We start from the raw sequence: 24,107 nt of genomic DNA on the forward strand, positions 1-24,107 counted from the left end.
TACATCAGCCTCAATAATTTATTGCAAACTCCCTAATATCACATGCTAGTGCGCTTGCGAATTCACTCAGGAATGTTCCGGGATGGGGGCCAGAAGGTAGAGAGCACCATGAAAGTACAGCCTGCGAAGCCGGATTGCTAAGGGGCAGACTTCATGCCAATGGAGGGGCACACTTCAGGACCAGTCTGGATGGGCTCAGCTGCCTTGGGCAGGAAGGAGCTGGATCAGGCCAGGAGCTTGAGGTTCTCCTTTGGCCAACCCACCCCAGGTTTCCAGCCCCTCCTCCTCGCTCAGGGTCCTGCGCGGTGAGGGAGGTGTGGGGAGGTTCGCGGCTCTACAGCTGCCAGGCTTGTGGGCACTACCAGTTGAGCGTGGGGCCCCCAGTCTAGTCCTTCACTGGGGAAAGCTTCCAAGGACTTGGGCTTTCACTGCAGTATCTTCAGACAGGTCGGGATGAGGGATGAGGCCTTGCCCTTGGGGGGCTGCCCTTCCTCCGTAGCATTGAGGAGCTGCTGCAGGTAACAGGAGGTGCCAAGCAGTACGTGGCCCGTGGCCTGCATGCTGAAGAGGGCCCAGCGGAAAGCTTCCCTGGGTGGAATGAGAGGGCATGCAAGTCAAAACCACGAAGTAGGTCGGGCATGGTGTTCACGCCTGTAATCCTAGCACTTTGGGAGGCCATGGAGGGCGGGTAACCTGAGGTCAGGAGTTTGAGACCAGCATGGCCAACATGGCGAATCTCTGTCTCTACTGAAAATACAAAAACTAGGCAGGCATAGTCGTGGGTGACTGTAATCCCAGTTACTCCAGAGCCTGAGGCAGGAGAATCGCTTGAACCCAGGAGGCGGAGGTCACAGTGAGCCGAGGTGGCACCACTGCACTCCAGCCTGGGTGACAGAGCAAGATTCAGTCTCAAAAAACAATCAAACAAAAAACACAAGGCTGGGCTTGGTGGCTCATGCCTGTAATCCTATAACTTTAGGTGGCCGAGGTGGGTGGATCATTTGAGGTCAGGAGTTTGAGACCAGCCTGGCCAACATGGTGAACCTCTGTCTCTACCAAAAAATACAAAAAATTGGCCGGGCGCGATGGCTCACGCCTGTAATCCCAGCACTTTGGGAGGCCGAGGCGGGCGGATCACGAGGTCAGGAGATCGAGACCATCTTGGCTAACACGGTGAAACCCCGTCTCTACTAAAAATACAAAAAATTAGCCGGGCGAGGTGGCGGGCGCCTGTAGTCCCAGCTATTCGGGAGGCTGAGGCAGGAGAATGGCGTAAACCCCGGGGGGCGGAGCCTGCAGTGAGCCGAGATCGCGCCACTGCACTCCAGCCTGGGCGACAGAGCGAGACTCCGTCTCAAAAAAAAAAAAAAAAAAAAATACAAAAAATTAGCCAGGCGTGGTGGCAGGCACCTGTAATCTCAGCTACTAGGGAGGCTGAGGCACGAAAATCACTTGAACCCGGGAGACAGAGGTTGTAGTGAGCTGAGATTGTGCCACTGCACTCCAGCCTGGGTGACACAGTGAGTCTCTGTCTCAAAAATAAATAAATACATAATAAATAAAAAACAAGAGTGTACCCCCTCCCTGCACCCCCTTATTCCCATGCTGGCCTGGAAGGGATTGGTTTCATTATGTTTGTTTTATTCATTAATAACATTTGAATACCACTGAGGTGGTAGCACTAAAAGCATTTCATCAATTCTAGAGCAATGTGCAAATAGGAACAGATGGTGCAGATGGGATCAGGATTAGGGCGAGGACCTGCAATTCCATCTTAACTGAGATGCCCGGAACCTCCCTACTTTCTCATGCAAAACCCCAGCTCATTTCATAAGGCTTTTTATTTTTCTACTACTACTTTGGACCAACCAGATTAATTTCCATAACATGGTTCTGCACCTTGAGACACTCTGTTCTAGACTCTGAGGCCTGTCCAAGTCACCTGCAGTCTAGCTCATGTTCAGAGTGCTGGACATGAAGACACCCATGCCTGGCATGAGCATGTACTGAGAACAGAACCTGAATCAGGCAGGCCTAAGTCCTAATCCAGTCTTATTACTGGATGAACTTCAGCAAACTGCTCTAGCTTTGAGCTTCAGCTTCCTCATGGGTAAAATGGGATTGCACCTGCCACCCAGAGTCATAAGGCTGAAATAACATAAAGCAATTAACATGGGGTTGGATGTTTGGAAAGTAGGGGAAATGGGGAAGCGGGAGCAGGTTCTAACCTCACATATTCTCATGCTTCTTGAGACATTTGGTTAGACTTTCAAAAATAAGTTTTAAGAAAAGTTCATTATATAGTACAAATGACTCTGGTCCATAAGACTTGCAAATTAATTCTGTCCTATGGAGGGAAGATTATTTCATCCCTCCCATTCCCATGGGGGAAAAAGCCCAATTTTGTATGTATACATTTATCTCTCTTTTTCTTCTTTTTAGAGACAAGGTCTCATGCTGTTGCCCACGCTGGAGTACACAATGGTATGGTCATATCTCACTGCAGCCTCAAACTCCTGGGCTCAAGCAATCCTCCCACCTAGCTGGGATTATAGGCACATACTACCACTGCCAGCATTTTGTGTGTGTGTGTGTGCGCACACACGGGCGTGTGATAAAGACAGGGTCTCACTATGTTGCCGAGGCTGGTCTCAAACTCATGGGCTCAACAGATCCTCCTGCCTTGACCTCCCAGAGTGCTGGGATCCCAGGTGAGAGCTGCTGCACTCAGCCTATCTCATCATTCTTGCTGGATCTGTATATGTGTGGGATTTTGAAATCTCCTTTGAGCTGACTGTAACTTCTTGCTAGTTCTCTCATTAATTAATGAATTCAGTTAAGTCTTTGACACGTGCTTTTTTTTTTTTTTTTTTTTTTTTCTGAGACAGTCTTGCTCTTTTGCCCAGGCTGGAGTGCAGTGGCAGAATCTTGGCTCACTGCAACCTCTGCCTCCTAGCTTCAAGCGATTCTCCTGCTTCAGCCTCCTGAGTAGTTGGGATTACAGGCATGCACCACGATGTCCAGCTAGTTTTCATATTTTTGTAGAGATTGGGTTTTGCCATGTTGGCCAGGCTGGTCTCAAACTCCTGACCTCAAGCGATCCACCCACCTTGGCCTCTCAAAGTGCTGGGATTACAGGCGTGAGCCACCGTGCCTGGCCAACACATGTTCATTTTTATAAAATTGACTAGAAGACTACTTAGGAAAACTTCCTATTTCAATGAAAAAATGTAGTTGCTAGAGTGGAAAGTAGTCATAAAAATAAAATGCATCCAGGTTCCACCAGGAGGAACACGTGCACCCCTGGGCACACGCCAGTGTCCTCCACAGCACTTCGAGAGCCCATCAGGCTCCGTGTTGTTTGATACAGGCTATGCTTTGTCAGCACCAAAGCCAGACCCAGGCGCTGAGAAGGCTGAGTCCATGTGAACAGACAGGGGCTCTCCCATTGCCCGTACCCACCCTGTCCCCAGGAAATCCCAATTTGCTCACTTCATGATGCGTTTGGCCCCACAGCAGTGCAGATCGTAGGAAAGGGAGTACGTATCATAAAAAGTCGCCTTCACGTTCAGGCAGCCAATGAAGTCCTGTGGGTTCAGCTTGTACAGGTCAAACGTTACACGGGCCACATCAATCTTCTTGGCAGGCTTATGGGAGAGGGACAGTGGGTGCCTCATCCCCTGCATTGAAACAAGCAAATGGTTAGCACCCCTTGAAGACATCTCCCAGAGTCCCGATTTTCTCCCCCATCAGGTGCAACAGGTGGGACCTCACCTGTTCTGATGGGGGCTGCCATTTCTGCCCCTTCTGGAGGACCATGAACACTGTATCCCCTGCCAGGGCTTGAAAGTACTCTTCTGTCTCTACAGTTGTGCCATCTTCCTCCAGCACCAGGAAGAACGGCTTGTCTGCCAGCATCAGAGTGTCCCGGACCTGGGGAATAAGGTCAGTGATGCTTCTGTCATCCCAGAACAAGTGGGCTGGGGTCTATGAGGTGGAACTGGAGCCCAGGCCCTCTGCTGTGGAATCACTACCCAGAGACTTTATCATGGTACCTCTTGGCTCCTGGCTTCAGGGTTCATAGTCTAGAATAATATTGTCCAACAAAATATAATGTAAGTCACATATAATTTTTAATTGTGATACAGTTTACATACTCTAAAAGTTACCCTCTAAAAGTGTACAATTCAGGGTTTTTTAGTATATTCGCAAAGTTGTGCAACAATCACCACTACCTAATAGTGCAGTGACTACTAGGCTGGAATGCAGTAATCATAAGCATATCATAAGCGTAAGTAGAGAGCACATGACATAATTGTAGCTCATTGCAGCCTCCAACTCTTGGGCACAAGCAATCCTCCTGCCTCAGCCTCCCGAGTATCTGGGACTACAGTTGCATGCCATTACACCTGCCTAATTTTTATGTTTTTTTAAAGATGGTGTCTGGCTATGTTGCTCAGACTGGTCTCAAACTCCTTGCCTCAAGGGATCCTTCTACCTTGGCCTCCCAAAGTGCTGGGATTACAGGCATGTGCTATCACGCCCGGACATAATTCATTCTTTTTTTTTTTGGCTAAATAATATTCTACTATATAGATATAACAGATTTTAAAATCTATTTATCAATGGATGAACGCTTGGATTGTTTATTCTTGACTATTACGAATAATGCTGCTATGAGTTTTTGTGTACAAGTTTTTATATGAACATATGTTTTCAATTTTCCTGGGCATATACCTAGGAGTAGAATTGCTGAGTCATACATTAACGCTATGTTTAATTTTTTTTTTTTTTTTTTCTGGGGAGAAGGCCTTACTCTTTAACCAGGTTGGAATGCAGTGGTATAATCACAGCTCACTGCAGCCTCAACCTCCTGGGCTCAAGTGATCCTTCTAGTTTAGCCTCCCAAGTAGCTGAGATTACAGGTTTGTGCCATGTTGCCCAGCTAATTTTTTTTTTTTTGGTGGAGACAGGGTACTGCTTTGTTTCCCAGGCTGGTCTCAAACTCCTGGGCTCAAGTAATCCTCCCTGCTCAGCCTCCCAAAATGCTGGGATTACAAGCATGAGCCACCACAATGGGCCTATGTTTAACTTTGAGGAGGTGCCAAACTGTTTTCCACAGTGGCTGTATCATTTTACATCCCCACTAGCAACGTATGAGAACTCCAGTCTCCTTACATCCTCACTAATGCTTTCATTGTCTATATTTTAGCCAAAAATCCTTTTTTTTTTTTTTTTGAGACTGAGTTTTGCTCTTGTTTCCCAGGCTGGAGTGCAGTGGCATGATCTCGACTCACCGCAACCCCCACCTCCTGGGTTCAAGCGATTCTCCTGCCTCAGCCTTCCGGAGTGGCTGGGATTACAGGCATGTGCCACCACACCCAGCTAATTTTATACTTTTAGTAGATACAAGATTTCTCCATGTTGGTCAGGCTGGTCTCGAACTCCCGACCTCAGTTGATCCGCCCGCCTCGGCCTCCCAAAGTGCTGGGATTATAGGCATGAGCCACTGCACCAGGCCCAAAAATCTTTTTTTGTTTGTTTGTTTTGTTTTTTATTTTGTTTTGTTTTTTGTTTTTTTAATAGAGACAGGATCTCACCATGTTGCCAAGGCTGTTCTCGAACTCGTGGATGCTCAGGCAGTCCTCCCGCCTCGGCCTCCTAAAGTGCTTGGATTACAGACGTGAGGCACAACACCCAGCCATATATCCACTTTTTGGTGGATGAAGTGATTTTAATTTGCATTCCCCTAATGAGTAATGATGCTGAGCCTTTTTTTTTTTTTTTGAAACAGGGTCTTGCTCTCTCACCCAGGCTGGAGTGCAGTGGTGCCATCATGACTCACTGTAGCGTCACCCTCCTAGGCTCAAGTGATCCTCCCACCTCAGTCTCCCAAGTAGCTGGGACTACAGGCATGTGCCACCGTTCCCAGCTAATTTTTGTATTTTTTTGTAGAAGTGGGGTTTTGCCATGTTACCCAGGCTGGTCTTGAACTCCTGGGCTCAAGCGATCCGCCTGCCTCCACCTCCCCAAGTGCTAAAATTAGAGGCATGAGCCAATGCGCTTGGCCAAGCATCTTTTCATGGGTTTATTGGCCACTGTGTTATCTTCTTTGGAGAAATATCTACTCAAATCCTTTGCGCATTTTTAATTGGGTTGTCTTTTTCTTGCTCAGCTGTAAACACTATATATTCTTGATATTAGACCCTTATCACCTATATGATTTGCAAGTATTTTCTCCCATTTTGTGGGCTGTGTTTTTTACTTTCTTGCTAGTGTCCCTTGATATACAAAAGTTTTAGGCTGGGCGCAGTGGCTCATGCCTGTAATCCTAGCACTTTAGGAGGCAAAGTCAGGTGGATCACCTGAGGTCAAGAGTTCGAGACCAGCCTAGCCAACACGGTGAAACCCCGTCTCTACTAAAATTACAAAAAATTAGCTGGGCGTGGTGGTGCACGCCTGTAGTCCCAGCTGCTCTGAAGGCTGAGGCATGAGAATTGCTTGAACCCGCAAGGCAGAGGTTGCAGTGAGCCTAGATTGCACCACTGCACTCCAGCCTCGGTGACAGAGGAAGACTCTGTCTAAAAAAAAAGGTTTTATTGCTGATGAAGTCCAGTTTTTTTGGTTTTGTTTTGTTTTTGCTTGTTTTGTTTTGTTTTGGTTTTGTTTGTTTTGGTTTTGTTTGTTTTGTTTTTGTTTTTTTGTTTGTTTGTTTTTCCCTTTGGTCGCTCTGCTTTGGTGCCATATCTAGGAAGTCAAGGCCATGAAGACTTACATACTATGTTTTCTTCTAAGGGTTTTATAGTTTTAGTTCTTACATTTAGGTCTTTGGTCCATTTTTACTTACTTCTCTAAACTAGTTTCATCATCAAAAAAAGTTGAGGCAAGTACAGTTTATAAGTTGTTATAGTGATTAAATGCAAAAATATCATGACAGCTGGGTGCAGTGGCTCACGCCTGTAATCCCAGCACTTTGGGAGGCCGAGGCCAAGGCAGTGGATCACGAGGTCAGGAGATCGACACCATCCTGGCTAACACGGTGAAACCCCGTCTCTACTAAACATACAAAAATTAGCTGGGCGTGGTGGCAGGTACCTGTAGTCTCAGCTACTCCGGAGGCTGAGGCAGGAGAATGGCGTGAACCCGGGAGGCGGAGCTTGCAGTGAGCTGAGATCACGCCACTGCACTCCAGCCTGGGCGACAGAGTGAGACTCCGTCTCACCGTCTCAAAAAATAAAAGTGTCATGACACTTAGGTTAACTGCCTGGGTTTCGATCCCAGTGAATGCACTTGGCCTCTGCCTCTGGAGAATGGAAATAGTGGTAACTACCTTAAGGCTCTCATCAGAAGAAATGCTGCAAATCACCTAGCAGAATACATGGTCCATAATAAGAATAGGCTCCTCAGGACATTTACAACCACATCATTAGTTATCTTGGAATGATGGCATTATCACATCACTTTTCTTGCTTGGATTCACTAAGGAACATATTTTGCTACTTAAAAATCTTTCAGTAAGGGCCTGGGATCAGCAACACACCAATAGCAATGAACATATCTAGCTCCCTGGTCTCGGTTTCTGAATACCATTCTCCACTAAAATGAAACAGACCTTAGAAAAAAAATGGCCAAGAATTAGGGCAGGGAAAATACAAGATGAGCCTGTAACACCTTGTTGCACCAGAAAGAAAGCATGCAAAGAATGATGGGGACATGATAAAAAGACATTGAAGTCTGGGACAACTTGAGCATCAATAAATAATCTGTTGCCATTCATGTATGCTACTAAAATAGAAATACCTGTGTCCCTTTTGAAATAAATAAATAAATAAATAAATAAATAAATAAATAGGCCAGATGCAGTGGCTCATGCCTGTAATCCCAGCACTTTGGGAGGCCGAGGTGGGAGGATCACTTGAGGCCAGGAGTTTGAGACCAGGCTGGGAAACATAGCTAGACCCCCTCTCTATTTAAAAAAAAATTAAAAATTAGGTGTGAGGTCGTGTACCTATAGTCCTAGCAAGTCGGGAGGCTGAGGTGGCAGGATCACTTGAACCTAGGAGTTTGAGGCTGCAGTGAGCCATCATCACACCACTGCATTCTAGCCTGGGCAATGGAGTGAGACCCTTTCTCTAAAATAATAATAATAATAATAATAATAATAATAATAATAAGTGAATACAGAGACAGATGCAGAATTCAATGCTTACTTAGTACAAAGTACTGACCTAGAAAATAAATAACAGAGGGAAAAATGCTACATAGAGAAGCTTGACTGTACCTACCACTTTATTCAAATAATCAAAACAGTAAGGTGACAAAAATTGCATATAATTTTGCAGTGACAATCTTTTAAAAATTTTTTTTAAACAGGGTCTCGCTCTGTCACACAGGCTGCAGTGCAGTGGTGCATTCACAGTTCACTGGAGCCTCAAATTCCTAGGCTCAAGGGATCATCCTGCCTCAGCCTCCTGAGTAACTGGGACTACAGGTGCACACCACCGTGTCCAGCTAATTCCTGTATTATTTTTGTATAGACGGGGTCTCACCATGTTGCCCAGGCTGGTCTTGAACTCCTGGGCTCAAGGAATCCTCCTACCTCGGCCTCCCAAAGTGTTAGGATTACAAGCGTGAGCCACTATGCCTGGCCTGCAACTTATTTTTATCGTATTCCTGCCAAAGATATAAACCTGAATTAAAGAAATGGATAGGGCCAGGTGTGGTGGCTCACACCTGTAATCCCAGCACTTTGGGAGGCCGAGGCAGGCAGATCACGAGGTCAGGAAATCGAGGCCATCCTGGCTAACACGGTGAAACCCCGTCTCTACCAAAAATACAAAAAAAATTAGCTGGGCGCGGTGGCGGGCGCCTGTAGTCCCAGCTACTCAGGAGGCTGAGGCAGGAGAATGGTGGGAACCCGGGAGGCAGAGCTTGCAGTGAGCCAAGATAGCACCACTGCACTCCAGCCTGGGCGACAGAGCGAGACTCCGTCTCAAAAAAAAAAAAAAAAAAAGAAAAAAGAAATGCATAGTTCCAAACCAAGGGACAGTAAACAAAAATAGTTGGCTCATAATCTTCAAAATGGTCAAGGCCATGAAAGTCAAGGAAACACTGAAAAACTGTTCCATACTGAAGGAAACTAAAGAGATATACAATTAAATAAACACTTGATCCTGACCTGGATCCTTTCACTATAAAGGATATTATTGGGACAGCTGGCAATGCTTGAGTTTCAGGATTCAATTACAGTAATGTGATACTGTTTCCTGATTGTAATAGTTGTATGATGGCTATCCTTGTTTGTAGAAAGGAGAATATCCTTGTTTGTAGAAAATGCACATTGAAGTATCCAAGAGAAATAGACAGCAAGTTGGCAACTTACTCTCAAATGATTCAGGCAAAGTTTTGTATTGTATTTGTACTGTGTAACTTTTGTTAGTTTGCAATTGCTTCCTCCAGGGGAAGCCACATATAACAAGGACACTTTGATGCAGGGGGTGCCCAGACCTCAGGGCAAAAAAACAGCACCAAGTCCAGATTAGAGTATGAACAGGTCCTTTTGATCGAAAGCACAAGAAATGTAGTCTGCACAGCCAGAAGCCTTACAAAGGAGGGGAAATTGGCTCTCCGGAAGAACAGAACTAATACACAGAAATAGGGGAGGAAACTTAGAATAAAGAGGTTAGCTATGATTGATTTCTGTATGTTAAATAGAGCCTAGTAACTGGAAGCCTAATCCAAACATTTGACCTGTACCAGGTACCTGGGATTGCAGATGAGAGGGTCCCACCCCTATAGAGATGATCAGTGAGGACAAGCATGGTGGCTGACGCCTGTAATCCCAGCACTTTGGGAGGCAGAGGCGGGTGGATTACCTGAGGTCAGGAGTTTGAGACCAGCCTGGCCAACATGACGAAACCCCGTCTTTACTAAAAATACAAAAATTAACTGGGCGTGGTGGTGCATGCCTGTAGTCCCAGCTTCTTGGGAGGCTGAGGCATGAGAATCACTTGAACCTGGGAGGCAGAGGCTTCAGTGAGCTGAGATCATGCCGCTGCACTACAACTTGGGTGACACAGCAAGACTCCATTTGGGCTGGGCGTGGTAGCTCACACCTGTAATCCCAACACTTTGGGAGGCCAAGGTGGGTGGATTGCCTGAGCTCAGGAGTTCGAGACCAGCCTGGGCAACACAGTGAAACCCTGTCTCTACTAAAGTACAAAACATTAGCTGGGTGTGGTGGTGTGTGCCTGTAGTCCCAGCTACTCAGGAGGCTGAGGCAGGAGAATCGCTTGATTCTGGGAGGCAGAGGTTGCAGTGAGCCAAGATCACGCCATTGCACTCCAGCCTGGATGACAAGAGTGAGACTTCGTCTCAAAAAAAAAAAAAAAAAAAAAAAAAAACAACTAATGGAAGTGGGGAAGTGGGAAACATGAGATTTTCCAGCAAGAAAAATGTGCCCTGAAAATACCACGGACCTACTGATAGTGTAGGATGGTAACGTACTGCCCCGCTCCTGTTACCAAACAGACAGCAGTCATTGCTAATTAGTTGGACAGCTCTCCAGGTGGGCATTACCATCTGTAGGCGCTGGTAGGTATCAGAAAGGAAACTGTGCCACCTTCTAAGCCCTGACCTCCATCTCTGCTGAATCCCAGCTCACAGCTGGGCTGTGCAACGCGCAGGGTGCTCTCACCTTGAGGAGGAGGTCCTCAAGACTGTAAGCCATGATGCCCTTCCTCACGCTTCGATCCACAGTGCTTACGCGGCAGGGCCGGGCCCTGGGGGCCTTGGGGCTGGGCTCCGACAGCAGCTGCTGGGTCACCACAGAGGTACGCACTGACACATGCCTGGGGCAGTTGAAGCATGAGGGTGAGCCGCCCACTTTGCCCAACCCTTGCCCACCACACAGGGGAGCCACCTCCCCACCCCTCCTGACTGGGCTCATGATCAGTCAACCCCCCATCACCTGCTAATCCTGCTCTAGTCTTACTCAAAAGCCTGCTAGAGGCCAGGCACGGTGGCTCATGTCTGTAATCCCACACTTTGGAAGGCTGAGGTGGGCAGATTACTTGAAGTCAGGAGTTCAAGACAACCCTGGCTAACATGGTGAAACACCATCTCTACTAAAAATACAAAGATTAGCCAGTGTGGTGGCACATGCCTGTAATCCCAGCTCCATAGGCTGGGACACAAGAATTGCTTGAACCCTGGGAGGCAGCAGAGGTTGCAGTGAGCTGTGATGATGCCACTGCACTCCAGCCTGGGCAACAGAGGGAGACCTTGACTTAAAAAAAATAAATAAATAAAAATAAAAAAAAGCCTGCTAGAGCAGTGCATCTCAAACTTCGAAGGACACATAAGTCACCAGGGCTTCTGTTCAAATGCAGAGTCTGACTGAGTAGACCTGGGTGAGGCCTGAGATTCCAAATGTTTCACAAGTTCCCAAGTGATGTTGATATGCTGGTTCTCAGACCATGAGGAGTAAGTAGCAAAGTAATAAAAGACCCACCCCACATTCCCCATTTACCACCTGTCTTGGCTTCACTCTCCTCACCTGTAAAGTTGGATGAAGTGGGGGAAGCCTGAAGTCAAGGTAAGGTATTTTTTTAACTGAAGCACTCAATTTAGAACCAAAGGAAAGGAAAGGACCTGGATTTTACAGTCAGGCAGTCCCAATTTAGAATCTTGGCTCCCTCATGGATTTGCTGGGTGATTGACAGCACCCACTATGTGCCTCAGTTCTCTCACCTATTAATTTGGTATAATAACCCCCACTTCCCAAAGTTGTTGTGAGGCTTACATGAGATCAGGAGTAAAAGCACCAAGCATAGTGTCTACTCCTTTTTATGCATGGTGTGGTGCTGGTGTAAGCAGCAGCATTAATATCACCCAGGGACTTCTTGGTAGTGCAAAATCTCGGGTCCCACTCCAGACCTCCTGAATCAGAATCTGCACTTGAACAAGGTCCCCTGTGACCTGTATACCCATTAAAGTTTGAGAAGTTCTGGCTTACAGCCCATAGGTGGCTCCCTTTCCATTCTGCCCATGACTTTCCTCACCTGGAGAGGGACTTGGGGTAGAGAAGGCTAAGGGACTTCATGGCGTATTCCATCCTTGTCAGCTGGACTGCGCTGGACCTGGGAAAGAGGCAGAAACAATTCATCAGGGTGAGATGAGAGGGTTCCCATCTCTCTCATTGTTAGGCAAGGTGCAACCCAACCCCTGTTCAGCAACCTTCCTCCCTATTCTTCTATCCCAACTCACACATACCTCCCCCAGCCCTTCTCCTGTCCGGCCCCATGCATGCCAACCAAGACCAAGCTGGAGACCCCACCCCTCTCCCCACCGGGTGCTCAGGCTCAGCCTCACTCAGCAGCTGCTGCTCCTGCCCCAGTCCCACTCACTCCATGTTTCTCATCCCCTGGCTCTGGTCACACTGAGCAGATAACCCAAGTCATGGCTGAAGAAGCCTTGCCCGATTTGTTCCTGTCCATGGGGACAGAGTCCACTTTACGCTGGCAGGAGGTGAGTCACACCACCTCACACTTCTGGGGACCGTTCCCTCACCTCTAGTCCAGAGACCTCACAGGCAGGCAGCCCAGTCAAAGCCTCCTCTCTCCCATGGGTCCTTGAGCAATCCGAACCCCTTCCTGAGGCTTCACAGTGGCCAAAAGAACATTCTGTGATGATAGAGGCATGCCTTGTACATACTCTCCAATACCATTGCTACTAGCCCCATGTGGCTATTGGGTATTTGAAACACAACTAGTGTGATTCAGGAGCTGAATTTTTTTTTTTTTTTTTTTGAGTTTCGCTCTTGTCACCCAGGCTGGAGTGCAATGGGGCGATCTTGCTCACTACAACCTCCGCCTCCTGGGTTCAAGCAATTATCCTGCCTCAGCCTCCCCCGTAGCTGGGATTACAGGCATCTGCCACCACGCCCAGCTAATTTTTAGTTTAGTTTTGTTTTGTTTGGATTTTTTAGTAGAGACTGGGTTTCACCATGTTGGCTAGGCTGGTCTTGAACTCCTGACCTCAGGTGATCTCCCTGCCTTGGCCTCCCAAAGTGCGGGGATTACAGGCGTGAGCCACTGCACCCGGCACAGGAGCTGTATTTTTTACTTTATTGAATTTTAACTAATTTAAATTTAAATAGCCACATTGCCATGTGGCTCTTGGCACCCATATTAGATCACAGGTCTAAGCAGATAGCCCTGGGCTCATCTGTCACCACTTTTTCTCCTAAACCTCTGTGCTCCAACTCTTGAAGGGCCCAACCCTTTGCACAGATAGTTCCCTCCACCTGTAGTGCCCTTCTCTGATCCAGGACGAAATTTTTGCAGCCTTGAAGCCTCAGTTTCATTGCTTTCCACTCTTTAAAAGGAAAGTCTTCTTAGACCACTCGCGAAATTATTACACCTTCATCCTGCTCTTCCTAGCCAAGGGTGCCTCTGGGTCTGTTTCTGCTGTAGCCCCTCAGTCCCTGGATGCCTGGCCCTGAGGTCCTCTTCCTATTCGAAGCTCCCAGCACAGGTAGGGCTTCGCAGAGCAAGGGGCACAAGGGGTGGACATAAAACAAAAGTCCCCTTGCCAGTTGGGGACAATCACTCTCTGCTTTTAACAATTTGGGGGACTTTCCAGACCAGGCCCCACAGAGGCAGAAAGCCCCTTTCCCACTTAGCACTGCAGAAGCTCTAGTCCTAGCTACGTGGGAGGCTGAGGCAGGAGGATTCTGCTTGCCTCAGCCTCACCCACTTCGTATCCCTAGCAAAACTCTACCAAGAGCTACCTAACCTGCTCTCCAGGAGCAAAGAAAAAAAAAAATCCCCAAACCCAAAACAATAACAAACTCCTTACCTCCCCCTCACAGCCTCCTGGAAATACTGCCCTGTCCCGCCCAGCCCTCCATTTATTTCCAGCCCCCATGAAGCTCCTCCCCAGCCTTCAGCCCCAGCTGGGGAAAAGAGCTTGGGGTGAGAGCTGCAAGCCAGCCTGACTTCCAGAAAAGGCCTAAAAGGAGGGGAGAAGGCACGTTTCGAAAGCTTTGGCAAAATGGATGGCCCATGACATGAGATCAAGCACAGAGGGCACAGAAAGCAGGCAGATGTGGGTTGTGGTCCCAACTCCACCCCATATCAGCTTGCTTGAGCTTAGGCAGATCACTTGACTTCTGTGAGCCCCAGTTTCTCTTCTCTGTGTAATGAGGATAATGATTCTTGTTTTATAGGGTAGTGGTGAGGATTAGTGACAATAAAAGTAAAGGGGCACAGTGGCTCATGCCTATAATCCCAGTGTTTTGGGAGGCTGAGGCGGGAGGATTGCTTGAGGACAGGGGTTGGACGACAGCCTGGGCAATAGAGTAAGACCCTGTCTCTGAAAAAAAAAAAAAAAAAGAAAAGAAAAAAGTAGCCTGGGTGCCATGGCTCACGCCTGTAATCCCAGCACTTTGGGAGGCCGAGGCAGGTGGATCACTTGAGGTCAGGAGTTTGAGACCAGCATGGCCAACATGGTGAAGCCCCGTCTCTACTAAAAATAGAAAAATGAGCCAGGCGTGGTGGTGTGTGCCTGTAATCCCAACTATCTGGGAGGCTGAGGCAGAAGAATCGCTTGAGCCTGGGAGGCAGAGGTTGTGGTGAGCTTAGATCACACCACTGCACTCCATTCTGGGTGACAGAGTGAGACCCTGTCTCAAAAAAAAAAAAAAAAAAAAGGCCGGGCACGGTGGCTCACACCTCTAATCCCAGAACTTTGGGAGGCCGAGGTGGGCAGATCACAAGGTCAAGAGTTCGAGACCAGCTTGGTCAATATGGCGAAACCCCCATCTCTACTAAATATACAAAAATTAGCCGTGCGTGGTGGTGGGTGCCTGAAATCCCAGCTACTCAGGAGGCTGAGGCAGGAGAATCACTTGAACCCGGGAGGCAGAGGTTGCAGTGAGCCGAGATCACGCCACTGCACTCCAGCCTGGGTGACAGAGTGAGACTCCGTCTCAAAAAAAAAAAATAAAAAAAAATAAAGGCTTTGCAAACATAAACACTCAATGGATCGAAGTGATTATTAGTATTACTGATAATTTTTTATTTTTATTTTATTATTTTTAATTTTTTTGTCTTTTTCTCAATTTGATAATGTACATATTAAATCATAGCAGAGAGTAAGACAAGCTGAAATGTGGAGTGGTTAAGAGTGTAAGATCTATCACCCAGCAGTTCCACTTCTGTGTGTGTGTGTGTGTGTGTGTGTGGTGTGTGTGTGTCATATAGAGCACACCTGTTGTCCCAGCTGCTCAGAAGGAGGCTGATGCAGGAGGATCACTTGAGCCCAGGAATTAAAATTTAGCCTGAGTAACATAGGGAGACCCTGTCTTTACAAAAGAAAAGAAACAAAACCAAAACCAAACAAAATTACATATATATGTGTATATATATACACACACACACATATATATATACACATACATATCCAAAAAAATGAAAAATATGTCTACACAAAAACTTGTATGTGAATATCCATAGGATTATTCGTAATAGCCAAAAGGTAGAAACACATGAATGTTCAATTTATAAATCGATTTTTTAAATGTGCGTATCCATACATGGCATATTATTTATCAAAAAGGATCCATACTACCACATGGAGGAACCCTGCAAACAGTACAGAAAGTAGACAAAGCCAGTCACAGGAATCATATACATATTGTATGATTCCACTTATATGAAATGTCTAGAATAGGCAAATCTATATAAAGACAAAGTAGGGCCGGGCGCGGTGGCTCACGCCTGTAATCTCAGCACTTTGGGAGGCTGAGGCGGGCGGATCACGAGGTCAGGAGATCGAGACCATCCTGGCTAACACGGTGAAACCCCGTCTCTACTAAAAATACAAAAAATTAGCCGGGCGTGGTGGCGGGCGCATGTAGTCCCAGCTGCTCTGGAGGCTGAGGCAGGAGAATGGCGTGAACCCGGGAGGCGGAGCTTGCAGTGAGCCGAGATCGCGCCACTGCACTCCAGCCTGGGCGACAGAGCGAGACTCCGCCTCAAAAAAAAAAAAAAAAAAAAAAGACAAAATGGGTTAGTGGTTGCTTCGGGCTGGGAGTAGGGGATGGGAGGGGAATGGGGAGTGGCTGCTAATTAGTACAGGGTTTCTTTCAGGGTTTGCTTTTTTTTTTTTTCTTTTCTTTTTGAAACGGAGTCTCGCTCTGTTGCCCAGGCTGGAGTGCAGTGGCGCGATCTCCGCTCACTGCAAGCTCCGCCTCCCGGGTTCATGCCATTCTCCTGCCTCAGCCTCCAGAGCAGCTGGGACTACAGGCACCCGCCACCACACCCGGCTAATTTTTTGTATTTTTAGTAGAGACGGGGTTTCACTGTGTTAGCCAGGATGGTCTCGATCTCCTGACCTCATGATCCGCCCAACTGGGCATCCCAAAGTTCTAGGATTACAGGCATGAGCCACCGCGCCCAGCCTTTTCTTTTTCTTTTTCTTTTTTTTTTTTTTTGAGACAGAGCCTTGCTCTGTCACTCAGGCTGGTGTGCAGTGGCACGATCTCACCTCACTGCAAGCTCCGCCTCCCGGGTTCACGCCATTCTCCTGCCTCAGCCTCCCCAGTAGCTGGGACTACAGGTGCCTGCCACCACGCCTGGCTAATTTTTTTGTATTTTTAGTAGAGATGGGGTTTCACCGTGTTAGCCAGGATGGTCTTGATCTCCTGACCTTGTGATCCGCCTGCCTCAGCCTCCCAAAGTGCTGGGATTACAGGCGTGAGCCACCGCGCCCGGCCTTCTTCTTTTTTTTTTTTTTTTGAGACAGAGTCTCGCTATGTCACCACCCAGGCTGGAGTGCAATGGCGCGATCTCAGCTTACAGCAACCTCCACCTCCCACAGGCATGTGCCACCACACCTAGCTAATTTTTGTATTTTTAGTGACCTCTGCCTCCCGGGTTCAAGTGATTCTCCTGCCTCAGCCTCCCAAGTAGCTGGGATTACAGGCGCCTGCCACCACACCTGGCTATTTTTTGTATTTTTTAGTAGAGACGGGGGTTTCACCACGTTGGCCAGGCTGGTCTCAAACTCCTGACCTCAAGTGATCTGCCTGCCTCTGCCTCCCAAAGTGCTGGGATTACAGGCATGAACTACCACGCCCGGCCAGGTTTCCTCTTTTTTTTTTTTTTTTGCCTATTAATTACAAACTATTTCAGTGATGGTTGCACAACCCTGTAAATACACTAAAAATCATTGACTTGTACACTTGAGTGGGTGATGTGAATTCTATCTCAATAAAGCTGTGTTTTTTAAAAAACATTTAACCTCATCTTTCTTTTAACACAGGGTTTTTCACACTTTGGTACATCAGAATCAGCTAGCGGGTTTGTTAAAATTCAGATTGCTAGGCCCCACCCCAGAATTTCTCACTTAGTAAGTCTGGGGTGGTGCCTAGGAATTTGCGTTACTAAAGGTTCCCAGGTGATTCAGAAGCCATGGCTGCTCAGGGAGCCCACTTTGAGAACCAGTGGTCTAAGAGCGCTACCTGTGTGAGCTAAATTCTCTAAGCTTCAGTTTGATCCAACAACTGGGGATAAAAATAGCTCTACTGCATCTGGTTTCCATGCAGATTAAAAGAGATAATCGTGAAATGTACTTGCTACAGAGTCTAGTGCATCCTTAGAGCTCAATAAATGGAAATTATTATTATTTAGATCTAAATCCTTCCCTGGAGGGGCTCTCAGGCAACCATCATTCATTCATTCAGGAAATATTTATTAAGCACTTACTATATGCCAGTCCTTCTGGGGCTAAGAATACAACAGGAAACAAGACAGCCTTGTCCCACACTTCAAGGAGCTGACATTCCTGAGGAAGGTGGGAACTCAGACCATGAATAAATATGCAAATAAACAAAATAATTTCAGATAATGATGTTCTGGGAAGAAAACAAAATGAGGTGATATAATAACAACAGCTGGAGAGTTAGATTGGCCTGTGCGTTCAAGAAACGCCTCCAAGGAGGTGAGCTTTGAGGTAAATCCTGACTAAATCCTGGGGGATGATCAAGACAAAGGAAACATCATTGCAAAGGATTTGAGAAGGGAGCATGAAGAGAGAGTGAGGAGACAGGAACACAAATAACTTAAACTTAAGGACAGACCAAGAGCCAGGAGAAAGGTACAAGCAAAACCCTTTAGGGAAGAGGTTCTGGAGAAAGAGTCGGGGCCCCTCCCTTCAACAGTCATGGCTCAAATATTTATTACTCTACTGTGTACTTGGTGTCCAGAGATAGATAGGCCAATAGATGACTCAGGAGAGGTCTGGCCATGACAGAAAACCAGACACAGAAAGACTAAGATAACCACGAGCTAAAGCCAGAGAGCACTGTCCAGGGATGAAGGGTAAACCCGGGGATTCTTCACAGCGATTAGGAGAGGGAGACGGTTTTGGCTCCATTGGAATTTATCTATTCAACCAGCATTTCTTTCTTTTTAAATTTTTTTTCTTTTAATAGAGATGGAGTTTTGCCATGTTGCCCAGGCTGGTCTCGAACTCCTGGGCTCAAGCGATCCTCCCGCCTCGAGCTCCCAAAGTGCTGGGATTACAGGCGTTGAAATTTTTACACTATGCCAGACACTATGAGCTGCTGGGGACATGGATGACTTAGTTCTTGTCCCTGCCTTTGGGGAATTCACATTCCAGTGAGAAAGGCAATGTCTGAGCATGGTTCTCAAACTCTGTAGTACATGAAAATCATCTGGGACACCTTGGATTGGAAAAGGACTGTGGCTACGACTCAAAATTGAGAAGCCACTAAATTAAAAAATATATTCTGCATGTTAAATTTATAACACCATGAACAAAAAGTAAAAAGACATCAAATAAATAGGGAAAATACTGTATATTCGAACTAATATCACAGACAAGAAGCTAGTCTCTCTCTTTCTCTCTCATTCTTTCCTCCCTACTCTATCTACATATAAATTAAGGCCCGGGCGCGGTGGCTCATGCCTGTGATCCCAGCACTTTGGGAGGCCGAGGCAGGCAGATCACGAGGTCAGGAGATCAAGACCATCCTGGTTAACACGGTGAAACCCCATCTCTACTAAAAAAATACAAAAAAATTAGCCGGGCGTGGTAGTGGGCACCTGTAGTCCCAGCTACTCAGGAGGCTGAGGCAGGAGAATGGCGTGAACCCGGGAGGCGGAGCTTGCAGTGATCCAAGATTGTGCCACTGCACCCCAGCCTGGGCGACAGAGCAAGACTGTCTCAAAAAAAAAAAAAAAAAAAAAGACTGAGCCGGGGGTGGTGGCTCATGCCTGTAATCCCAGCACTTTGGGAGGCCAAGGCGGGTGGATTGCCTGAGGTCAGGAGTTGGAGACCAGCCTGGCCAACATGGTGAAACCCTGTCTCTACTCAAAAAATACAAAAATTAGCCAGGCGTGGTGGCACGCTCCTGTAACCCCAGCTACTCAGGAGGCTGAGAGGCAGGAGAATCGCTTGAACCCAGGAGGCACAGGTTGCAGTGAGCCGAGAATGTACCACGCACTCCAGCCTGGGCAACAACAGTGAAACTCCATCTCAAAAAAAAAAAAAGAGTAAGGATGTTCTTTATGTTTCTTCATGATCTGGAGAAAACAGTCAAGATATATTTTTCAGTCAAAACAAGGCAGGGTCAGGGCACAGTGGCTCACACCTGTAATCCCAGCAGTCTGTGAGGCTGAGGCAGGAGTATTTCTTGAGGCCAGGAGTTCAAGACCAGCCTGGGCAACACAGTAAGACCTTGTCTCTACAAAAAATACAAAAATTAGCTGGGTGTGGTGGCACACATCCCAGCTACTCAGGAGGCTGAGGTGGGAGGGCCCCTTGAGCCTAGGAGTTCGAGGTTGTAGTGAGTTATGATTGTACCACTGCACTTCAGTCTGAGCAAGACTCTGTCTCTAAAAATATAAATAAAATAAGGCAGGGTGTGGTGGCTCATGCCTGTAATCCTAGCACTTTGGGAGGCTAAGGCAGGAGGTTTGCTTGAGGCCAAGAATTTGAGACCAGCCTGGGCAACATAGCAAGACCCCCATCTCTACAAAAAATGTAAAATAAGCCAGGCATAGTGGTGCATGCCTGTAATCCAAGCTACTTGCATGGCTGAGGCAGGAAGTTCACTTGAGCCCAGGAGGTCAAGGCTCAGTGAGCCATGATGGTACCACTGCACTCCAGCCTGGGCAACAGAGCAAGACCCTGTCTCAAAAAAAATTAATTAAATAAAAAATAAAAATATCATTCTGAGAGTCTGTAGCTTCCCCAGGCTGCCAAGGAAATTCATGGGACAAAAACAGCTATGAACCTCTGCTCTAAACAGCTATGCCTTTGCATTAGCATCCTTTCTGTACGACCATTTGCATTTTCTTTTTGAGACAGGGTCTTGCTCCGTTGCCCAGACCGGAGTGCAATGGTGTGATCATGGCTCACTGCAGCCTCAACCTGCTGGGCTCAAGTGATCCTCCCATCTCAGCCTCCTGAGTAGCTGAGACTACAGACATATGCCATCCTGCCTGGCTAATTTTATTTTTAGAGATAGGTTCTTGCTATGTCGCCGAGGCTGATCTCGAGTTCCTGGACTCAAGCAATCCTCCCGCCTCAGCCTCCCAAAGTGCTGGGATTATAGGCATGAGCCACCATGCTCAGGGTCTCATCATGTTGCCCAGGCTGGCCTCAAACTCCTGAACTCAAGCAATCTTCCCACCTCAGCCTCATGAGTAGCTGGGACTACAGGTACATGCCGCCGCAGCCAGCTTATTGTTTGGCTTTTGAACCATGTAAATGCATTATCTAGTCAACATTTTAAATTAAAAAGATATTCTTAGGCCCAACTTTGGGGAATGATTCATTTGGATAAGGGTGGGGCCCAGAAATCTGTGTTTTTAACAAGCATCTTGGATGAGTCTATCACAGATGGTTCTAGACCAGGCTTCACAGACAGCAAAAACGATGAGAACTAATGTGGAAGCAGGTGATCCTTGGTGCAGTAAGATGGGTCCCAAAGGGTCAGCAGGATTTCCACAGGGCAAAGAAAGACATTCTAGAGAGCCTGGGGGGAGGTGACAAATATTCCTGGCCCATTTCCCCAGAGGTCCCGAACCCTCTTAGTTATCCCTCAGTGGGTCCCGAACCGTCATCCCTTAAACAGGACAGTAACAGATCTGGTGTAAAAATCCTGCAGCCCTAGGGTCGCTTTGGTCTGAGTTCTTATAGTGCTATTGCTGCGTGATCCTGGGCAAGTCATTTCCCCTTTCTGAGCCTTAATTTTCCCTTGTGTAAGTTAATGATAACAAAAGTAATTATCTCCAAGGGTATTGGAAAAAGAGAATGAGTTCACGTGTGTGAATATGCCTGGCATAGAGTAGGTACTCAATAAATGTTGCTGATTTCTTTTCTCTCACTCTGTCGCCCAGGCTGGAGTGCAAATGTATGATCTCTGCTCGCTGCAACCTCCGCCCCCCGGGTTCAAGCGATTCTCCTGCCTCAGCCTCCCGAGTAGCTGGGACTACAGGCACATGCCACCACGCCTGGCTAATTTTTTGTATTTTTAGTAGAGATGGGGTTTCACCGTGTTAGCCAGGCTGGTCTCGATCTCCTGACCTCGTGATCTGCCCGCCTCAGCCTCCCAAAGTGTTGGGATTACAGGCGTGAGCCACTGCACCCAGCCTTTTTTCTTATTTTTTTAAAATTTGAGACAGGGTCTCACTCTGTTGCTCAGGCTGGAGTGCAGTGGTGTGATCTCAGGTCACTGCAACCTTCGCCTCCCGGGTTCAAGGGATTCTCCTGCCTCGGCTTCCCAAGTAGCTGGGACTACAGGCATGCGCTACCACACCCTGATAATTTTTGTATTTCTTTTGGTAGAGACAGGGTTTCACCATGTTGACCAGGCTAGTCTTGAACTCCTGACCTCAAGTGATCCACTGCCTCGGCCTCCCAAAGTGCTGGGATTACAGGTGTGAGCCGTGCCCGGCCAATGTTGCTGATTTCTTGCTTGCCTTTCTCAGATCCCAGCCACACAGACTCCCTTTCTAGTGTGAGCCCCTTGCTGGTCATATGTGCTCTTGTTACCCACCTACAGATGTTAAATCCCAAGGAACTCAAATCTGTTCCTCTCTGTCCATTGCCACCTCCTAGCCCAAGCCACCCCTAGGATTGCCTGAATTACTGCAGTAGCCTTCAAGTGATTCCTCTGCTTCACCCTTGGCCCCTGCAAGCCATTCTCTACACAGCAACTAGATCTATCTTTATTTATTTACAGACAGTGTCTTACTCTGTTGCCCAGAATGGAATGCAGTGGCATAATCATGGCTCACTGTAACCTTGAACTCCTGGTCTCAAATGATTCTCCCACCTCATCCTCCCGAGTAGCCTGGACTACAGGCACGCACCACCATGCCAGTTAATATTATTTTATTTTTTATTTTTGTAGAGACGGGAGTCTCACTATGTTGCCCAGGCTGATCTCCTGCCTTGGCCTCCCAAAGTGCTGAGATTACAGGCTTGAGGCACTGTGCCCCCACCTAGACCTATCTTTTAAAAATGCAAAACTGTGTCATTTTCCTGGTTAAACCTTTTAGTGGTTCCCCAAACCCCCGGGATAAAGACTTAACTCTTTACTGAACCCTCCAAATGCTCCAGTCACTCTTAAGTTTCTCAGTTCTTTGAAGAGCCAAGTGCTCTCTGGATTTGGGGCCTTCACACATGCTGTTCCCTCTGCCTGAAAAGCTCTTCCGCTCCCCACCTCTTTAGCCAATTCCCACTCAGGCTTCAGACCTCAGCTCAATTGCTGCCACTCCAGAGAGACTTTCCTAACCCTCCAGGTCAGGGAGAGAGGCCTCATTTTTCCTCCCTCAGCCTCCTGTGTTTTCTTGTATTTCTTAGCTTCATGGGTACAAGTTCTTCCCCCAACTGGGCTGTGATCCCTCAGGGGAAATGGACCATGTTTATTTCTGCGTCCCCAGGTCACACAGCAGAGCATCCTGGTGCATAGAGGATGCTCACTATACATGCTTTTTTCTTTCTTTTTTTCTTTATTCGGATAATATAACTTCTTTCTTTAAAGTTTTGCTTAGTATTTTGTTGTGGTAAAATGCACATAACATAAAACTTACTATGTTAATCATTTTTAAGTGTACAGTTTCCGTGGCATTAAGCACACACATATAGTTGTGCAATCAGTACCATCATCCATCTCCAGAACTTTTTTCATCTTCCCGAACTGAAGCTCTGTACCCATTAAACACTAGCTCCCCATTCTCTGTCCACCCCTCGAGCTTCTGGCAATGGTCATTCTACTTTGTCTCTACAGATAAAGTTTATTTGGAAATAATTTTTCTTTCATGGCCTTGACATTTTTGAAGAGTACAGTCCAGCTCTCTTCTAGACTGTCCCTCCGTCTGGACTTATGTCATTTCTTCATGATTAGATTCAGTTAGGTATTTTTGGCAGAAACATCATAGAAGTGATGCTGTGTCCTCAGTCTATTAAAAGAGGCACAAGATATCAGTTTATCTCATTATTGATCAAATTAACTGACTATATGGTTAAGGGAGACAAGCCAGATTTCCTCACTGAGAGGTTCCCTGTTTCTCTTTGCAATAATTAAATGTGAGAAACTTATTTTGAGACAAAGTCTCACTCTGCACCCTGTCCCCCAGGCTGGAGTGCAGTGGCACAATCTCGACTTACTGCAACCTCTGCCTCCCTGGTTCAAGCGATTCTCTTGCCTCAGCCACCCAAGTAGCTGGGGTTACAGGAACCCACCACACCTGGCTAATTTTTGTATTTTTAGTAGAGACGGTATTTCACCATGTTGCCCAGGCTGGTCTTGAACTCCTGACATCAAGTGATCCACCCACCCCGGCCTTCCAAAGTGCTGGGATTAAAGGTGTGAGGCTGTGTGAATGATGTGTGCTCCAGGGAAAGTCATAGAATGTATCAGTTTCCCCCTCTGTAAAGTGTGGACAGAGGTATCCTAACTGATATTACAGCTTAAGAAAGTAAAAGTGTTCAAGCGGCTTCTGGGCGCCAGCGAAAGACGCTGGGGATTAATTCCCTGCGCGCTCCACAGGAGGCGGGGCTGGGCG

General features: G+C 47.1%; 1 protein-coding gene across 2 annotated transcripts; it reads right to left on the bottom strand.

Moving 5' to 3' along the window:
- On the bottom strand, positions 1-24,090 carry CIDEC (cell death inducing DFFA like effector c). Of its 2 annotated transcripts, none has more exons than XM_019023497.3 (7): positions 13,861-13,890; positions 12,571-12,683; positions 12,063-12,140; positions 10,697-10,850; positions 3,775-3,933; positions 3,493-3,680; positions 1-588 (listed from the first exon to the last, which is right to left on the bottom strand). In XM_019023497.3, the coding sequence occupies exons 3-7, from the start codon at positions 12,113-12,115 to the stop codon at positions 426-428; spliced, it is 717 nt and encodes a 238-aa protein (XP_018879042.3). In that variant the 5' UTR covers positions 12,116-12,140; positions 12,571-12,683; positions 13,861-13,890; the 3' UTR covers positions 1-425. The 2 variants fall into 2 exon arrangements, with proteins under 2 accessions (XP_018879042.3, XP_063559682.1); XM_063703612.1 differs by lacking the exons at positions 12,571-12,683; positions 13,861-13,890 and adding exons at positions 4,056-4,085; positions 23,133-24,090 and having other exon boundaries at positions 83-588.
- Positions 24,091-24,107: the final 17 nt, after the last annotated feature.

Source organism: Gorilla gorilla, chromosome 2 (assembly GCF_029281585.2).
Source record: "Gorilla gorilla gorilla isolate KB3781 chromosome 2, NHGRI_mGorGor1-v2.1_pri, whole genome shotgun sequence".
In the NCBI taxonomy this organism is placed as follows: domain Eukaryota; kingdom Metazoa; phylum Chordata; class Mammalia; order Primates; family Hominidae; genus Gorilla; species Gorilla gorilla.